Source organism: Loxodonta africana, chromosome 15 (genome assembly GCF_030014295.1).
Source record: "Loxodonta africana isolate mLoxAfr1 chromosome 15, mLoxAfr1.hap2, whole genome shotgun sequence".
Taxonomy (NCBI): Eukaryota; Metazoa; Chordata; class Mammalia; order Proboscidea; family Elephantidae; genus Loxodonta; species Loxodonta africana.
Window position 1 is genome coordinate 10,595,791 of NC_087356.1, and position 17,303 is coordinate 10,613,093.

General features: G+C 42.9%; 1 protein-coding gene across 3 annotated transcripts in view; it reads right to left on the reverse strand.

Moving 5' to 3' along the window:
* Positions 1-17,303, reverse strand: part of TGFBRAP1 (transforming growth factor beta receptor associated protein 1) — a 68,290-nt gene that overhangs the window by 12,386 nt on the left and 38,601 nt on the right. For all 3 annotated transcript variants that reach the window (XM_064268578.1, XM_003413611.4, XM_064268577.1), the window contains exons 5-7: positions 8,862-8,944; positions 4,428-4,769; positions 1,794-1,851 (exon numbers count right to left, since the gene is read on the reverse strand). In XM_064268578.1, coding sequence (XP_064124648.1) covers positions 1,794-1,851; positions 4,428-4,769; positions 8,862-8,944 — 483 coding nt within the window. The remainder of the gene's footprint in view (positions 1-1,793; positions 1,852-4,427; positions 4,770-8,861; positions 8,945-17,303) is intronic.

Consider the following 17,303-nt stretch of genomic DNA (forward strand, 5'->3'; position numbering starts at 1 on the left):
GAAACAAATGTAGAAGATTTGATTCAGGAAATTGAAAAAACTAAAGGACCAAGTGTTTTTTCTTTCTTCTTATGATACCACAGTAATAGAAATAGTAAATAAAATGTATGGGGAGAGGCAAATGTACTAAAAATATTTCAGGAGATAAAAAAATGATCGCTGACTATGTCTTGGCACAGAGAGAAGCAATTCATCTACAACATCACCTACGGTCTGTTTCCATTGTCTCTATCACAGGACTTCTTGATTTTGAAGTCCTTTTCAGATTCTGTGATGGTGAAAGGTTGTGGTTTTTAAGAAATCCTGGTGAATTCTGTCACCTAGTGTTCTGACTGCCTTTTGCACCAGGGGCTCGGGCAGCCAACCTCACTCTAGTCTCCAATGATAAAGCCTTTTGCTATTTCATCCAGAAACATCCTGCTGTGTTAACGAGTACTTCATTTCAGGACCCTGGAATGATGCACCACCACGTAGTGGGAGAAAACTGAAGGCTGCACAAGAACTCGCTCTATATCACCCAGGTGGTGTCCCTTACTCACCTGTCCACCTGGCGGCACTTCAGAGCTACACCGCCAGTGGGAAGCCCAAGAAAGTGCAGGCAGTTTGGATTCTGTAATTCTGACATCAGCACAGGTACATATTTTATGTATTAGTTTCTTCAACACTGAATTTCCCAAACCAAATCATTTAATCATACGTACAGTGAGATGTGTAGATTTTTTACGGTAGAATTCTGCCTTATATGCTAATGTATTCCATATCATTTTAAGTTTGCAAATCTCTCTCTACATAGCTCTGCTAACGTTACTACTGGAGCCCTGGTGGTGCAGTGGTTAAGAGCTTGGCTGCTAACCATAAGGTTGGCAGTTCGAATCCACCAGCCACTCCTTGGAAACCCTGTGGGGCAGTTCTACTCTGTCCTATAGGGTCACTATGAGTCAGAATCGATCCAAAGACAATGGGTTTTAATGTTACTATTACACTTATATCAGGCTGTAATTCTTAGGATGCCATATGTTTTAAAAATTCAAATTTTATCTCCAATACCCAAATCTACTCTTAGCCATTTCTGTTTTTCACTCTACTCTGCAATCACACTACCATGATAGTTTCTTAAAGCAACCAAAGTCTAAATATATGTGTGGCGTTGCCAAAGTCACAAAGTTGATTTTAACTTGGTGAGTATGGCTGATGTTCTTGGCTTCTCATAAAATAAAACAAAAAAAGCACACAGAAAACTACTAAACAATGCAATACAAATAGGTAACAAATAATAGGAGGAGAGGAAGTCTCCTGAAAGCATGAGACAGGGTTTCTCAACACTGGTACTAAGATAGAAGATGAAAGAGAAGAGACAATGCTGACAAATCTGTACCATATTTGATTCAGGCAGGGCCGCCTGGAGCACCAGTTCAAATCCTAGCTCTACCACTTACAGTGCCAAGACCAGTAGTTCATTGTCATTAATGGTGGAAATTCTAAACTAAACTGCTATTCACAGCCATAATCGTCTGATAACGCAGTGGCATCATATGCCTTGAAGCCCAGTAAGAAATCACATTTTTATCTTCTTGATTTTCGTGAACTCAATCTCGAAGATGTTCTTTATAGAGGTATAAAGCCAAGGAAGAGAAACTCTTGACCACCATTTCTCTAGAAGCTGACTTTCTAAAAACACAATTATGTACGTTCTATGAAAATGGATGTAGATCAGGTAAAAGCGGTCTCTATCGATTTGTGATTTTTTTTTAAGTAAAATGGTACCAAATTTAAAAGGATACTGTTGCACTGACCTGCAGGGCAGCGGCGTCTTGGTTGTTATAGTGATAAAGCAGTCCCAGTGCAAAATACCTGGAAGAAAACGACTGCATGAGAACACGCTCTCTGCACCACCTACTGTGGGCAGCACCCACGGCGACACCTGCTGGTGCGGGTCCCTGGGTGTGTCCATTTAACTGAAAACTCAGCAACAGACTAGGGCTGTTCATTTTCTGTGTGTTTATGGTACTGATAACTGATGCCCTGTCAATTTCCAAAAAGGGTCATACTCAAGTCTAGGAGATGCTGAAAAATAAAACTATAATTATACTATGGAAAATTACATATGCAATCGCTTTATAATTTGCTTCAAATACTAACATGGTTTCATAGCTCTTCAGTTAAAGGTATTCACCTGTCCTGAGGCGTTGGAAGAGTATTTGGAAGGTATGTTGACTGAACTATTGCTGAAGGAAGGGGTAAGGGATGTGAACGTGAACAGCACCAATGGCTGCCAACACTACCCAGGTATCACAGAGGGAGAGTCCTGGGGCGGTGGGGAGGTGAGGGGGACACCCAGGGTTCAAGGAGCTGAGTTCTAATCAGGCTTCATAACCTATGAGATGTATGACCTTGATCAAGTAGGTTAATTTCCCAACCCTCAATTTCCTCATTTATAGACAGAAAAGATTGGCAGTAATGTTGGCATTGCCTGGGCAGTAAGCCCTCACCGTGTTTCCCAAGTTCTGCAGGTGTCCTGGTCTTCCTCCTCCCAGCAGGGAACTAAAATAAGCTAACACAGTGAGATGCTGGATTTTTCCCCTCAGAGAGCAAACTCTCCAATTTTTGAAGCATTTGCTTGAACCCTCTCTTTTCTTTAACCTTTTAGAAAGTTACACTGGCTCTCCAGGTCCCACCATCCCAAGTCACTACCACGAGGCATCAGTGCGTTTTCTGGCTCCTGAACAAAATAATGATGCCCCCGGGTGGTGCAAACAGTGAAGCACGTGACCTTCTAACAAAAAGGAGGGCAGTTGGAACCCACTCAGAGGCACCTCAGAAGAAAGGCCTAGTGATGTTCTCCTGAAAGGACACAGCCTTGAAAACCCTATGAGCACCGTTCTACTGCACACATGTGGGGTCGCCATGACTCAACAGTGTCTGGTTTTTAAACAAAAATAACATCATTCCACATTATATATAAACAGCTGACAGGAACTGCTCAAAGAGCTGACATCCACATGGGGACCAGTCACAAGCCCGTGCTGTCTCCGGGTATCTGAAGGGGTTCTGGCATAGAAACCCCGTTGTCTCCATGGGCTTCCATTAGTATTTCTTACCATTTCAAATCCATAACAAAAATCACAGACAAAAAATCTTATTGCTTAAAAGGAATTCAGGAATCGCCAAAACCCTTCTCATTTTTAAAGATTAAAAAACTGAGGCCTAGACTACTTGACTATTGGCCCAGGGTAAGGAGGCTGCCTGGCCCCAATCAACTCAGCCAATGTGTATTAACTGCCATTGTACATAAAACAACAGGTTAAAAAAAAATCAAACCCATTGCTGTTGAGTTGATTCTGACTCACAGGGACCCTACAGGACAGAGTGCTCCACAGGGTTTCCAAGGCTGTCATCTTTACAGAAGCAGATTGCCACATCTTTCTCCCGAGAAGCAGCTGGTGGGTTAGAACTGCTCACATTTCGGGAGCAGCCAAGCACTTAGCCACTGTGCTACCAGGGCTCCTTAGCAGTGGGTTGGGCACCTACTGACTCACACATATAATGAAGGAATAATTTTAAACCATAATCTTTTATTCCACAAAATTCAGAAGCCTCTCTTTTTACATATTTGTCTTCAGTTTGGTTACCAATCACTAAAGTGTACTATTAATTTTACTAAAATACACGTGGTTTCCTTCATAGGTAAATTCTAGACTGAATAAGGAGGCCTGAGAATCGTTTTGTTTATCGTTAATTTTATGCAAATAATGTGCGCCTTCTGCATTTGTTTGCAGCCCTACCCCTAGGTATCTTCATAAAGGCGCTAATTTTTTTTTACCGCAACATGTGAAAGAGGATTGGCGAGGAGGTGGTGCTTCTGTGGGGGTACCTGGGGTCGGGGCGGGGGGGCGACCGGCAAACAAATACAGAAACCAGAAAACCAAACCCATTGCCGTGGAGTCAATTCTGACTCATAGCGACCCTATAGGACTGACTAAAACTGCCCCATAGGGTTTCCAAGGAGTGGCTGGTGGATTCCAACTGTCCACCCTTTGTTTACCAATCAAATGCTTAACCACTGCACCACCAGGGCCCCAAACAAAAGCAGAGGGTATGCGTTATATGCATAAAATACAGTACTAACAAAGCCTATTACAAGTTCCTAACTGTGTTTTTTACTGTGTTAGATAGCATTAAAGAACTGGCATTCGAGCTAACGCTCTCCAAGACTCGGTTAGTCTGCTGACCATTTTCTGAGGAGCACTCTGCTCCTGCTGTCGTTATAGGATTTCATGGCAGCAACGTGATGACTATCTTGGGAATGCAAATGTGACGCTGGCTAAGCCAGCTTCAGGAACTTCACGGTAGTCTTCCCAGCAAAGGGCACTGGGTGGAGAAGGGTCAGGCATGAAGCCTCTGCTCATATCCGGGAAGAGAACACTCACTTTTTGTGTTTCTCTAGCCAGGCTGCGCTGTCCGTGAGAAGGCAGAAGTTCTCGGTGACCAGGAGGTCCAGCAGACTGTCATGGTCGGCCTCTGCATACAGTTTGAGCAAGGCTGTGTCGATGTCTTCTTTGTAGCCATTTGCCACCTCTGTGCTGCGGACTTCATTCAAGTAGCTCATGAGGAATCGTTTACACTTGGCCATCTTCTCCTGGTCCCCTTGGGTCAGCTGGTTGAGGTCTGCGTACTCATGAAGAGGAGGGTGAGACCGTGTGAATGAAGAGGAGGTAGGCAACAGGAAGGGGTAGAGAGAGATCAGCTCCCGGACATCAAGCTGGCCGCTTCTGCAATTACAGTGTCAAACTAAATGAAGCAAAAAGAAAGAAAGAGTACACATAGGCACACAAAACAACACTGAAGGGGTGTGCACATGTGCACGCATTCATGGTGAGCTGGGTATCTGGGCAAGCACACGGACGCCACTATCCTAACTCACAACTAGAGTAAAGCGTGACTAACCACATGCCGCTGCCTGATTCCCAGAGTACAGGAGACTAGAGTGAAAGACACGACTACAATAGGGCTGCTGAAGTAGGGTTATCGGAACAACTGATGTGATTTGAGCATCAAATTGGGCACTGAAGTCCCGGTAAATCACGGCAAAATAGAGGACACAAGGCATAATTTGGCACCGCTGTCAGATAAAAGCCAGCATTACAGTTCTGAAACCAACATCCTTCCTGGCACTAAATTATCAACAAACTTGTTGAACTGTCCAGAAATAAGAGGCTTTAAAAGAACATAACTCATAATTTCCTCATCAGTGATCTTTCGACTAGACGCTAAAGCATTCATTTGGCCATTTTCATAGTGACTCTCAATAGAATTTTAGAGCATAATGTTAGAATGCAACTCAAATGACCAGTGTGAGCGTTCTAACCCCATATGCTATCTAGTGGTGTTTCTACCTTGAATTCATTGTTGTTCCCTTTCTTCCTCCCCGCTCAAGCCTGCTCTTCCTGTCTACAATGATAACACTTAATGGCATCACCTAGCTGTGGCTCTCAACCCTGGCCAAGTATCAGACCCAACTGGGGGAACCAGCTGAGGTAACAGCTGTAGGCCCCACATCAGACTTTCTGAATGGGAGTCTCTAGGGGTTGGGCCTGAAATCTACACTTCCTGTAACAGTCACGGCATCTGCCTTAGTTCAAGCTGATCAACTCTCATCCACACCACTGCCGATGCCTCCTAGCTGGCTTCCTGCCTCAGGTCTCCCTTCCTTCTACTCCACTCTTTATATCCTCAACCTGTCCTGACCTTCAGTGGTTCTGTATTACCCACAGAGTAAACGTCAAACCCCTGAGCATGACATTCAAGGCCCTTCCTAATCTGATCCCAAACAACCTTACAACTCCAGTTCCAACCATCCCTTCCACACCTCCAACACATCAACTCTACCTAATTACTTTGCCAACTGATACATTTTTCACTCCTCTTAGCCTTTGCTACTGCTGTTCCCTTTGCCTAAAGCAGTGGTTCTCAGTGGGGAACAATTTTGCTCCCTGGTGGACATGTGGCAGTATCCGGAGACATTTTAAGACCTATGGCTGCTAACCAAAAGGTTGGCAGTTCAAATCCACCAGGCACTCCTTAGAAACTCTATGGGGCAGTTCTACTCTGTCCTATAGGGCTGCTATGAGTCAGAATGGACTCAACGGCAATGGGTTTGGTTTTGGTTTGGAGACATCTTTGCTTGTCATGACTAAGCACTACTGGCACCTACGGGTAGAGACAGGGACAGTCTAAACATCCTACAGTGCAGAACGTAACTCCCACAACGAAGAATTATCTGGCCCAGAACATCCACAGTGAGCAGCTGAGGAAGCCCTGGCCAACAGTATGACTCTCTATTGAGGGAACATCCGCTCATCATTTAAAAGATGTGCCCCATGATGGAAGATTCCTCCACCAGCCGATCTAAGCCCAGGCTCTACAATGCTCCCACACCAGCCCACTCATCCTGGAGAGAAGACTGATGCTGTATAGTTGTTACGTATCTTCCTCAAACCAGTATCTGCACACCATTAAAGCAGGGGTGCTAGCTCACCCTCACATCCCTAGCACTGATGCTTAGGCAAATTGCTAAGTGAAGGAAGTGCTGAACTGAGCTGGATAGAAGGACAGGCTATAATATAGGGTTGCTATGAGTTGGCATCGACTCGATGGCAGTGGGTTTGGGTTTATAATATCTAGAGGAAAAGATACATGGCATACGTCCCTATGACATTGGTAGCAAGCAGGTTTATCTTAGGCATCACCCGTGACTGGTTAAAAGTTGTGGCCTACAGCACTGTTTGGAGAAGGATTCTGAGGAAGAGTGAACAATGACAAAAGAGAGCTTGATTTATTAGCAATGTTTGTGATGCGCATAGGAAGGGGAAGTTGAATCACCCTTGTCTTAGGATAAGGAGCCCTGGTGGCACAGTGGTTAAGTGCTCCACTGCTAACTAAAAGGTTGGCAGTTTGAACCCATCAGCCACCACATGAAAGAAAGATGTGGCAGTCTGCTTCCGTAAAGATTTACAGCCTTGGAAACCCTATGGGGCAGTTCTATAGTGTCCTCTATGGTCACTGTCCTATACAGTCACTATGCGTCAGAATTGACTCGATGGCAATGGGTTTGATTTTGGTTTGTTTTAGGATTTTCTTCTTCAAATACTAATTTCCTCAGTCACACTTTTGATAAAAACTGAATATCAGCAGTCGATTTAAAGGCAAGCTAGTAAGGGGCTGATGTACTGAAGTAGAACTTTGTATTAACGACTGACAGGTCCTACTTCTACTCTCTTGCCAAAGCAGTGGAATTTTCCAGGAATGCCACCTACGCGTTCTTAGAAATGCTGTCTATGGCCGTTTACCTCTCGTTTCTAATTAACTCATAAGAAAAAGAAAATGTATCAGGGATACACCATTACCCAAGTGAGGAGGTCCTCAACACTGCAGGCATAGAGCAAGGTCTTACAGAAAAAGAGCTGAGGTCCAAAGGGGCAAAAATCTATTGAAACCCAAAGTTACTGATCTTTCTGGGAACATCTAATAATAGCACATAGATTTTGCACTCGACAGCAGCAAGTTTTAAAAATTATATTGGATGTCATTACTTAATGAACGGTTCCTTCTTTACTCAGAAGTCTGTGTAGTTCACAAACAATTTTGTGAAGGAGCAAGATATTGGAGCCACACGGATCGCCGCACAGGCCTGGAATGTGATGCAAGCATCCTACACGAGGGACCCAAGAAGCAAGCTACAGAAAGGCATTCTGCTTGAGTTTTTACTTATCTGGAGGTGATCTATTCTGAGGCTTCACACACATCTTTTTTAGATGGTTCTAAATTGCGCACGATCTATTCTAGTGAGACATTCTGAAAACTTATTCTATTGGCAGTGCTTTAGTAGGATATTTATAGGGTATTCTAGCAGGTTTAACTTAATCTTCTTCAAGGAGTGATGAGTAAGCAAGTATCCAGCTACTGTCTCACTGGGCGCACAAGCCCACAAAGGAGGAGCAACAGGAAAAGCAGGATATGACAGCAAAGGAGTGTGAGGGAAACAAGCAGGGCTTCACACTTTCCCCTCTGGAAGAGAGAGGGAGGGAGTGGGGACAGAAAGGTGGAGAAAGAACCCATTTGAGAGCTGCCAACAGATGCAGGGTTAACTAACATGTCAGAAGGGACCTCCATAAGAGAAAGTCAATTTCCTAAGACAGCTAACCAGGAATTTTAAAAAGCATTTTAAAGGAGAAGAAATCTTTTCATAGATGTCCCAAGAAGACCTTGCTCTTTTTCTAAACTCAACCAACCCAATTCATTGCCATCGAGCCAATTCTGACTCACAGTGGCTTTATAGGACAGAGCAGAACTGCCCCATAGGGTTTCCAAGGCGTGGCTGGTGGACTCCAACTGCCAACCTTTTGGTTAGCAGCCGAACACCTAACCGCTGTGCCACCAGGGCTCCTTTCTAAACTCAGATCTTGTTAAATCTCCCGAGAAAAGGAAGAGTGAACAGGATTTTCCTAGGAATCCACCATGTGTTACCAAATTCACTCTTTAGAATTCTCTTCTCCTGGCTCAACAATCTTGACACCCTTAACCTCTCTTCACAGAACCCTTGTGTATGGGCCTCGACAGCCTCCCACCCTTTTAAAATCCAGAATGTTAAACCATGATTACGGGTAAGGGAGGGAACGTAGCGTCACTAGCGTTAACAGCATTCGTTATTTATAAACAACGCTATTTCCACCTGCAACACAGAAACATTATTCCACTGCAGCATCTCATTTGAAATGGAGGTTTGGGCCATAGAGGGTACATCATACACATGGGTCAAGTAGGGACATTGCAATGACAGTCTTGCTACCAACACCTGAAATTACCTGAAGAGCTCTTTAGCTTCCAGGAACTGCAGCTGTGCAAACTGTATAAACCCCGCCTGCTGTAGGATCCTTCTGTACATCACCTGTGGAGAGAGAATGGGTTTCACTTCTTAGAGACCTTAAAACCATCACGGAAGGGGAAAGCTAAACTTTTAAATTTGTATCCCAAGCTTAAAATGTTAATTAGAAATTTGAAGTTACAAGTTAAAGTGAGAAAAATATAAGGCACATATAGAAGTATTTATATATGTTTATACATAAACCAAACTCATTGCCATCGAGTCAACTCTGACTCATACCAACCCTATAGGATAGAATAGAGCTGCCCCATAGGGTCTCCAAGGAGTGGTTGGTGGATTCGAACTGCCGACCTTTTGGTTAGCTGCCGAGCTCTTAACCAGTGCTCCACCAGGGCTCCACTTCTGACCTACAGACCAGCCCACTTATAACCAGAAAACCAGGTGCTGTCAAGTCGATGCTGACTCATGGCAGCCCAGTGTGTATCAGAGTAGGCCTTACTGTATCACCTAACAAGAAGGAGGGAGTAGTGGGCCAAAGTCCCATTGGCCGAGGATGCCAGCTCCATTTTTAAAAGTAGAAATAATGAAGGCCATCCACTTTAGCACAAAGGTTAAAAAGGACCCACCAGCTGTGCTGGAAGAATTCTCAGTCAAGCCCAAGGTTGTTAAACAATTAACTGAACGACAATTTATTCCACATGGTTACAGGATTCAAACGTCACCTACTCTTCCCCTCCTTGAAGGTAAATAGAAATTACTTTTGGTAACACTCCAAATCTCCAAAAATGTAGAGCTTATCTTCCATATTCTAGTCTGGGAATGCTACGTAGACTTGGAAGAAGCACAGAAGTAGATTCTCTCATCCCGCATACGCTTGAGTACCACGGATGCTGTAACCATGGGTGACAGAGAGAACCCAACCTGACTGACTGTTACCTAAAAATGGCCAGTTAGACACTTCACCAAGCAGAGCCGCTCTTGATTGTCTGAAGATGACTGTCTACTTTCCATATTGTCTATTAGGACCTGATACCTTCTCCTGTTCTCTGCTCGGTTGATCCAGAACAACAAAACTTTGAGCCCAGAAGGCTGACAGGAAAGGACACCAAGAAGGATGACTACATGGGGAAGACAGAGGACACGAAAGCCTGCCTATCTTCCCGATATCAGAGCTAACTCAAAACGAAATTTTCAACTTTCTTTTCTCAGTACTGGTTACTACTTCAACATAAGGCAGCTCTCACGGCACATCTCTAAGCTGTTGTGGTTAGTTGCCGTCAAGCCAGTTCCAACTCATGGTGAGCCTATGTACAACATAATGAAACACTGCCTGGTCCTGACTCCTCCTCGTGATTGTTGGTATGTTTGAGTCTCCATTGTGTAATGCCTTCCAACCACTGTGTTGCAACCATTGTGTAATGCCTTCCAACCTAGGGGGCTCATCTTCCAGCACCATATTGGACAATATGCTGTAGATCTCTAAGAAGTGATACTAAAAATCTAATCTTCATGTGGCTGTACAAAGGCTGGGGGCCAACACCTTAAGCCAGGCTTAACACATCCCATGTATTCTGAGAGCAGATTGAAACTAAAGTTAAAACATCTATCGTTAGTATCTATTTCTGGATTGAGATTTAAAATTTTTGAGATCTGAGGAACTGAGAGTTTTGCAAAATAGAAGAGTCTAAAGATGTCTAAACCTGTCTTTCAGGCTATGTTGCCTAAGTAAAATGAATATATCACACAGGAGCTTCTGGAAAGAATAGTTCATCCTAACACTAAATTCAAAGTATAGCTTGTTTTATGGCTTCTCCCAAATGAGTACTGCCTAATGAAAATAAAGCCTTTCCAACTAGACTTCCTTTCCTTTACTTAGCCTTGATAGTGGCCAAGGCTTTTTATTTCTGTGTGAGCTGAGTGCGTTTAGACTCTGGTAAAAACTCTGGAGTCACGATGCCTGGGTCTGAGCTCTGTGCGACCTTGGGCTCCCTCTGTGCTTGTAACTGCACGTTTTTAAGGGGATCCTAAGAGTGCCTATCTCACGGAGCTGTTGTGAGGATGAAGAGAATTAGATCACCTGTGGGCTTGGTAACAGTATCTGGCACACAGTAAGGCACTGGATAATTGTCGGCTCACTCCTTAGTGTGAGCTTGTAGCTTACGTTTCTAACTAACGCCAGTATTGAACTGTGCCCACTAGCCCTTCAAGTCTTTTTGCTTGATTCTACCACATTTGTGTATCGGGGAGAGGGAGGAATGAAATTCTTTTCTAATGAAAGAAAAGGAGTTAACCCTTTCATGACCCAATTATTTTTTCCTTTAATTTTTTGTTGATGCTATGTGTTTTCAGTAATGGAGGGTGTGCTGAATTATTGAGTGTGTCTGAATTTTTGGTAGATAATGTGGTTTTTGTTTTATGCCTCATTCCACAAACTGTACCCTTGGAGTCCAGAGGTACATATGTGTACCCCTTGTGAACACCAATTCTACCCCCAGAGCCCAGAGGTACATAGATGTACCAAATAAAAAATTTTTAAAATTCATGTTTTCCCCACCAAAAATTCAATGATTCAGCACCACCTCCTAGAATACCCTGTAAAAGCAGTGATTTGCAGCACACGTCCATTTTCTCCATTTCAAACTGTTATATAGGGCCCTGCCTGCCAGTAGCATGGACTATCAGTAGGGTGGTAGCTTTCCAATAAAGACTAGAGGTACAAAAAAGTAAGTGGTAGCTATATACACTGCCGGTCCTGAAAGGGTTAAAGTAAATTTGTAAATGTATTTAAAAATGAACTTTTCTACATGTAGTAAAAACTAACGGTAGTGACTGTTTAAAAGGGTAGCTGGAATAGCCACACGATGGCAGCACAGATGACAAAATAAGACAGCAACCTTCACTGCAGAAAGGAGCCCAGTTCCTAGCCAGCTGTGTCTCAGGTCACTACAACTGCTCAGGGGCCAAACATACCGCAAACTAAGTCACATGTCAGGGCTAGAATAAGACACAGAAGTGGGGCTACTTACCGTGACTAAGAAAAGCACCATTTTCTTTAAAGTCTATCGGAATCTGGTAGGTCAAATTTGGGCTCACACTAGAATGTCTTTCATAGCTCTAATAAAAAGTGTATATAAAAGAAGGTGGCAGTCTGAAAGGACGATACAAACCCTGGGGGTCCAGGAAGGATAAACAGATACACTGGAAGGATTTAGGATGGTACTGGCAGGGCTACCCGTTCTCTTTTCTGGGCCTCCCTTCTCTCCAGGGCTCTCTCCTACAGTTGGTCCTTTAATGGACGGGCACAGGTTGGGAGATGAGAGGCTGGAGGGAAGTGGGTGGTGGTAGGTCACCCTAAGTAGGAGGCAAGTGAGATATTAGATTATAAAGTCGGTATGAAACCTAGACATTTTTCAATTTACAAAGAGATTGTTTTAAGGGTAGAAAAGCCTACTTCTAGGGTTAGATGTGGATCCCAAATAAGAAACAAATGCCCCCACTCCCATCGCAAGGGTTCAAAAGTCTGGCTTTGCCAGTGGGTTTATCTCAGAAGAGCCGGGCCATTGGGTACATCCTCCTTCCTTCTATAACTGACTGCAGACCTGTAGAAGGCAAGCCACCAAACACAGGCAGTAAAAACCAGAGAAAAGGCAACAAGGACAACCTACTATTTTGCTACAGGACTAACAGCTAAGATTCATGTTAAAGAACCTTGTAACACCTAGAAAGATTTAGCATATATGTGAGAGCATTCTCATAAAACTAAGTATAGCCAATGCTCTAAACAAAACTTGCTATGAATGTTATATTTTTTACTATATTTGCACCTTCACCTCTAATACACATTTGGCTGATGGGTTGCTTTATTTATTAAAAAAGCTCTCCTAGTTATTGCCCAATAGAAACCAGAGCTTTGAACTGGTTCATTCCAGTTCGACCCCCTGCTGAGAATTTTCCTTTCCATCCCACATATGCTGAATCAGAATCCACAGTTTAACATGAGATCCCTGGGTGATTCTTATGTATAATACATATCAAGAACTACTTCTCTACTATTGGTTCTCAGAATTGGTCCCTAGCCAGCAGCATTAACAAGGCCTGGGAACTTGTTAGAAACGAAAATTCTCTGCAGGGGTTCAAACTGAACCTGAATGAACTGACTGAAGCCCTGATAGAAACACATTTCTCAGAGTACATTAAGAGTGCTAGCCTCATGAGATTCTCCTTGTTAAAAATGGCAATCCATCATGAATGAACAGGTCTGCAAACTGGTATGACTGCATACAAGCTAATATACAAAATATGATACATAAATAAAATAAAAATGTATATACACACTGCATACGTAATGTACAAATACATAAAATAGTGTATTTTATATAAATATCCTCTCTTGGGTATTCACAGAAAAATAATAATAGAAAATACAAACATAAGCCCTGTTCGGAAATCACAATAAATATTAGCATACTAACCAAAAAGCAGCCAAACTCGTTGCCATCGAGTTGACTGGGCCTCATAGCAATCCTACAGGGCAGAGGAGAACTGCCCCATAGGGTTTCCAAGGAGTGACTGGTGGATTCCAACTGCCAGCCTTTTGGTTAGCAGCCGTAGCTAACCACTGCACCACTAGGGCTGCAAGTCTCCGAGAAACCCTTCAGTTGAGAAACCCAGTTAACGTGAGCCTTCCAAAGCAGATCGTTCCCCCCACCCCCCGCCCCCAACAGCTATTAACATCCATGAACGCGTTACGTAAAACACATTAGGAAGGGCCGCTCCGGAAGAAGTCACGCGCAGACACTGGCTAAACAGAACAAGCAGTTCCAAATGTGGGGGTAGCGGGGGCCGACGGGAGTGGGGGTGGAGGGCAAGAAAAGAGTGAGTACACAAATTAACAAAAACATTCACTCTTGGGAAGGATACACAAGGAATAGGTACACTGGTTGCTTTCTGAGAGAAAAATGACGTTCTGAGAGGGAAACGCAGACTTGCTGTCCAATTTTTTTTTTTAACCACATGTACTGTTTCTTCTGCCCTTTTCAAAATTTTAAAATAGATAATATATTCCTATGGCTCAAAATCTGAAAGGGCCAAAAGGGGTAAAGTGCAAAGTGTCCCTCCCATCCGTCACCCAGCCGGCTGTTCTCCTCCAGAAGTAATCAGTCTTACAGAGTTTATTATTTAAATTCTTTTCTCTCCATTTTAATACTATGAGGAGCCCTGGGAGAGCAGTGGTTAAGAGCTCAGCTACCAACCAAAAGGTCAGAAGTTCTAATCTACCAGTCGCTCCTTGGAAACCCTATGGGGCAGTTCTCTCTGTCCTACATGGTCACTATGAGTTGGAATTGACTTGACAGCAACATGTTTTATAACACTATGAAGATCCCTAGGTGGTATGAACAGTTCGCACTCAAATACTAACCTAAAGGTTGGTGGTTGGAACCCATCCAGCAGCACCATGGAAGAAAGACCTGGCAATCTGCTTCCGCCAAGAAAACTCTATGGAGTAGTTCTACTCTGTAACATATAGGGTCGCCATTAGTCGGAATCGACGCCACGGTTACAGGTTTGGTTTTCTTAGCATGCTATGGATCCCTCGTGATGAAAATGGTTAATACACTCAGCTGCTAACCGAAAGGTTGGAAATTCGAGTCCACCCAGAGGCATCTGAGATGAAAGGCCTGGTGATCTACTTTCAAAAAATCAGCCATTGAAGACTGTGGAGCACAGCTCTACTCCGACATACGTGGCGTTGCCAGGCGTTGGGAGTCAACTTGATGGCAACTGAGGTCCTGATACTAGCGTGACTATGACCCTACTCTGTACTTTTTCTGGTGCTTTGTTTTTAACTTACTCCATGTTAGAGATCATTCCACTCCAGGACGTAAAGTCCTTAATTTTTTTTCCTGGTTGCACAGCATTCCGACACGTTGCTGGACCATGATGTACTTAACCACTCCCTGACTGCTGGCAGCTAGTTTGGCTTTTTTTTTTTTTTACAAATGACATTGCCACGAAGAGGTCTACATTTTAGTTACTTTACATTTTTGCAATTAGATCTGTAGAAAAAATTTCCAGAAGTGGGATTGTAATATAATTGTGACAGATATTCTCAAATTGCCTTCCTGCAGAGGCTGTACCAATTTATACTCTTAGAACTGATATGAGACTGTCCACTTCCCTGTACCTTCACCAATATATAGTTATTACCTAACACTCTGATCTGTGACAAACTAATGAGTAAAAAAATATATTAGGGTATTTTTAATTTATGTCTCTTTGTATGAGCGAGACAAAGCACGTTTTCGTATATTTATGAGACACTTGTGTTTCATTTTCTATAAAATATCTGTCCATGGTAATTTTTCTATAGGGTTGGTGATTCAGTCTTAATGATTGGAAGGGGCTCTTCACATATTAAAGAAGCTAGCCCTTTTTCTGTGCCATAAGCTGCAAATATTTTTCCCAGTTTGCTATTTATCTTTCGGATTTATTGACACTGGGTTTTGCCAGCAGAATGTGTACATGAGTGTGATACACATATACGTGTGTATGCGTGTGTATGTGTGTATGCATCTTTGTGTATGAATTTTTTTTTTTTAAGTCTTCTGGGTCTCCAAAAAAAATTTATTTTAAAAGCTTCTAAAACCAGGGAGTCTGGGAAGATGGTGGCAATGAAGTTTTTTAATCTCAGTCTCCCCATAAAAACAAAACAATTAGGACACCAAAACCTATTAACAAATGGTTTATAACAGAACTAAACAACAAGGAACCCCCACAAATCTGAAAACATGAGGCAACGATTGTAAGACCTGGGTGGCATCAGAAACTGCGGGAAGAAATGGAAAGAAGGCAAAGAGGTCTGTGAAGGTCCCGAAAGCCGAAGCTGATAATGGTAGACATACTTAAGCTTCTCACTGAAAGGAAATGTGTCAAGGGTTTTCTATCCAGTTAAATCCACCTTCAGGCATAAAGGCTGCAAATGGGCTGTTATCAACATGTAAGAACTCAGGTATATTGTTCCCATATGACTGTTCTGAAAAGTCTATCAGACGATTGCCGGGGAACTAGAATGGCTGGAGAGACATCGACATAAGGAACAGCAGTAAACATTCAATATATATCTGCCTATATTTTTTTTTTTATAGAACTAAGACTAATCAATAATTATAATTATTATATATATTATATATAATAATTATAATAAATAATAATAATTTTTTTCCATGGCATAAAAAGTATCCTTTCTTTGAAGGCACCCTAAGGAGACTAAGACAAGTGCATTACTGAGAGAACTTGTCTGCAGCCATCCACTGATGGCAGAGACATGTTTAAACACGTTTTGTTTGGAACAAACCCGTGCATGCATGAACTGGCAAACCCTGGTGGTGTAGCGGTTAAGTGCTACAACCAAAGGGTCAGCAGTTCGAATCCGCCAGGCGCTCCTTGGAAACTCTATGGGGCAGCTCTACTCTGTCCTATAGGGTCGCTATGAGTCGGAATTGACTCGACAGCACTGGGTTTGGTTTGGTTTTGGTTTATATATGATCTAGAACCCTGGCAGCAATACTTTTTGACTTACCCTCGTATTTATAATTATAAAACAAAATTACATTTTACCTGACAGACACGTGGTGGCAACAACAAAAAACAAAAAGCAAAATGAAATAATGAACCTACCTATATACCCAATTGGTGGCGTAACCACCCAGAGAAGAATGATCTCAAGTGACTTTAAAACAGAGCAATTTGACTGTACAGACCTACTGGGATTTTCCCAAAGGAAAATGCAAAGACAAAACAGTTATAGAACAACTGGAGAACTGTGAACACCGACTGGATACTCAACTATATGGAGAAACTATCATTGATTTGTGGGTGGTATTATAATGGCAGGGAGCCTTGGTGGTACAGTGGTTAGGCACTGGGCTGATAACCAGGTCAGAGGTTCAAACTCACCAGCTGTTTTTTGAGAGAAAAGACTTAGCAATCTGCTCCAGTACAGATTTAAAGCCTAGTAAACCCTGTGGGGCAGTTCTACTCTGTCCTACAGGGTTTCTATGAGTCAGAATCAGATGGATGGCACACAACAATACCATCATTAATATAGTATGTGCGTGTGTTTCTTAGGGATGGGCGAGGAGGGGCGGAAGAATACAGGACTAGAAAATGGGTCAGGCCAGACTTTCTCCTTAGGCAGTGAGGTACTGTGGGGTTTAGAATTTAACCTTACCCAAAGAATTTAGTCTTTGCCCTCAGTTCCTGAGAGACGATTTCTAAAAAACCTTGGAACATGAATGTCTTTGATAAGGACTCCAGACCACACCTAACTAACAGGTTAAGCCAGTGAGGTGATGAGGTGACTCTGGGGTGGGGGCTGGCCAGTCCAGAAAGACCCACCCTCACGATAGCTTGTGATCACCTC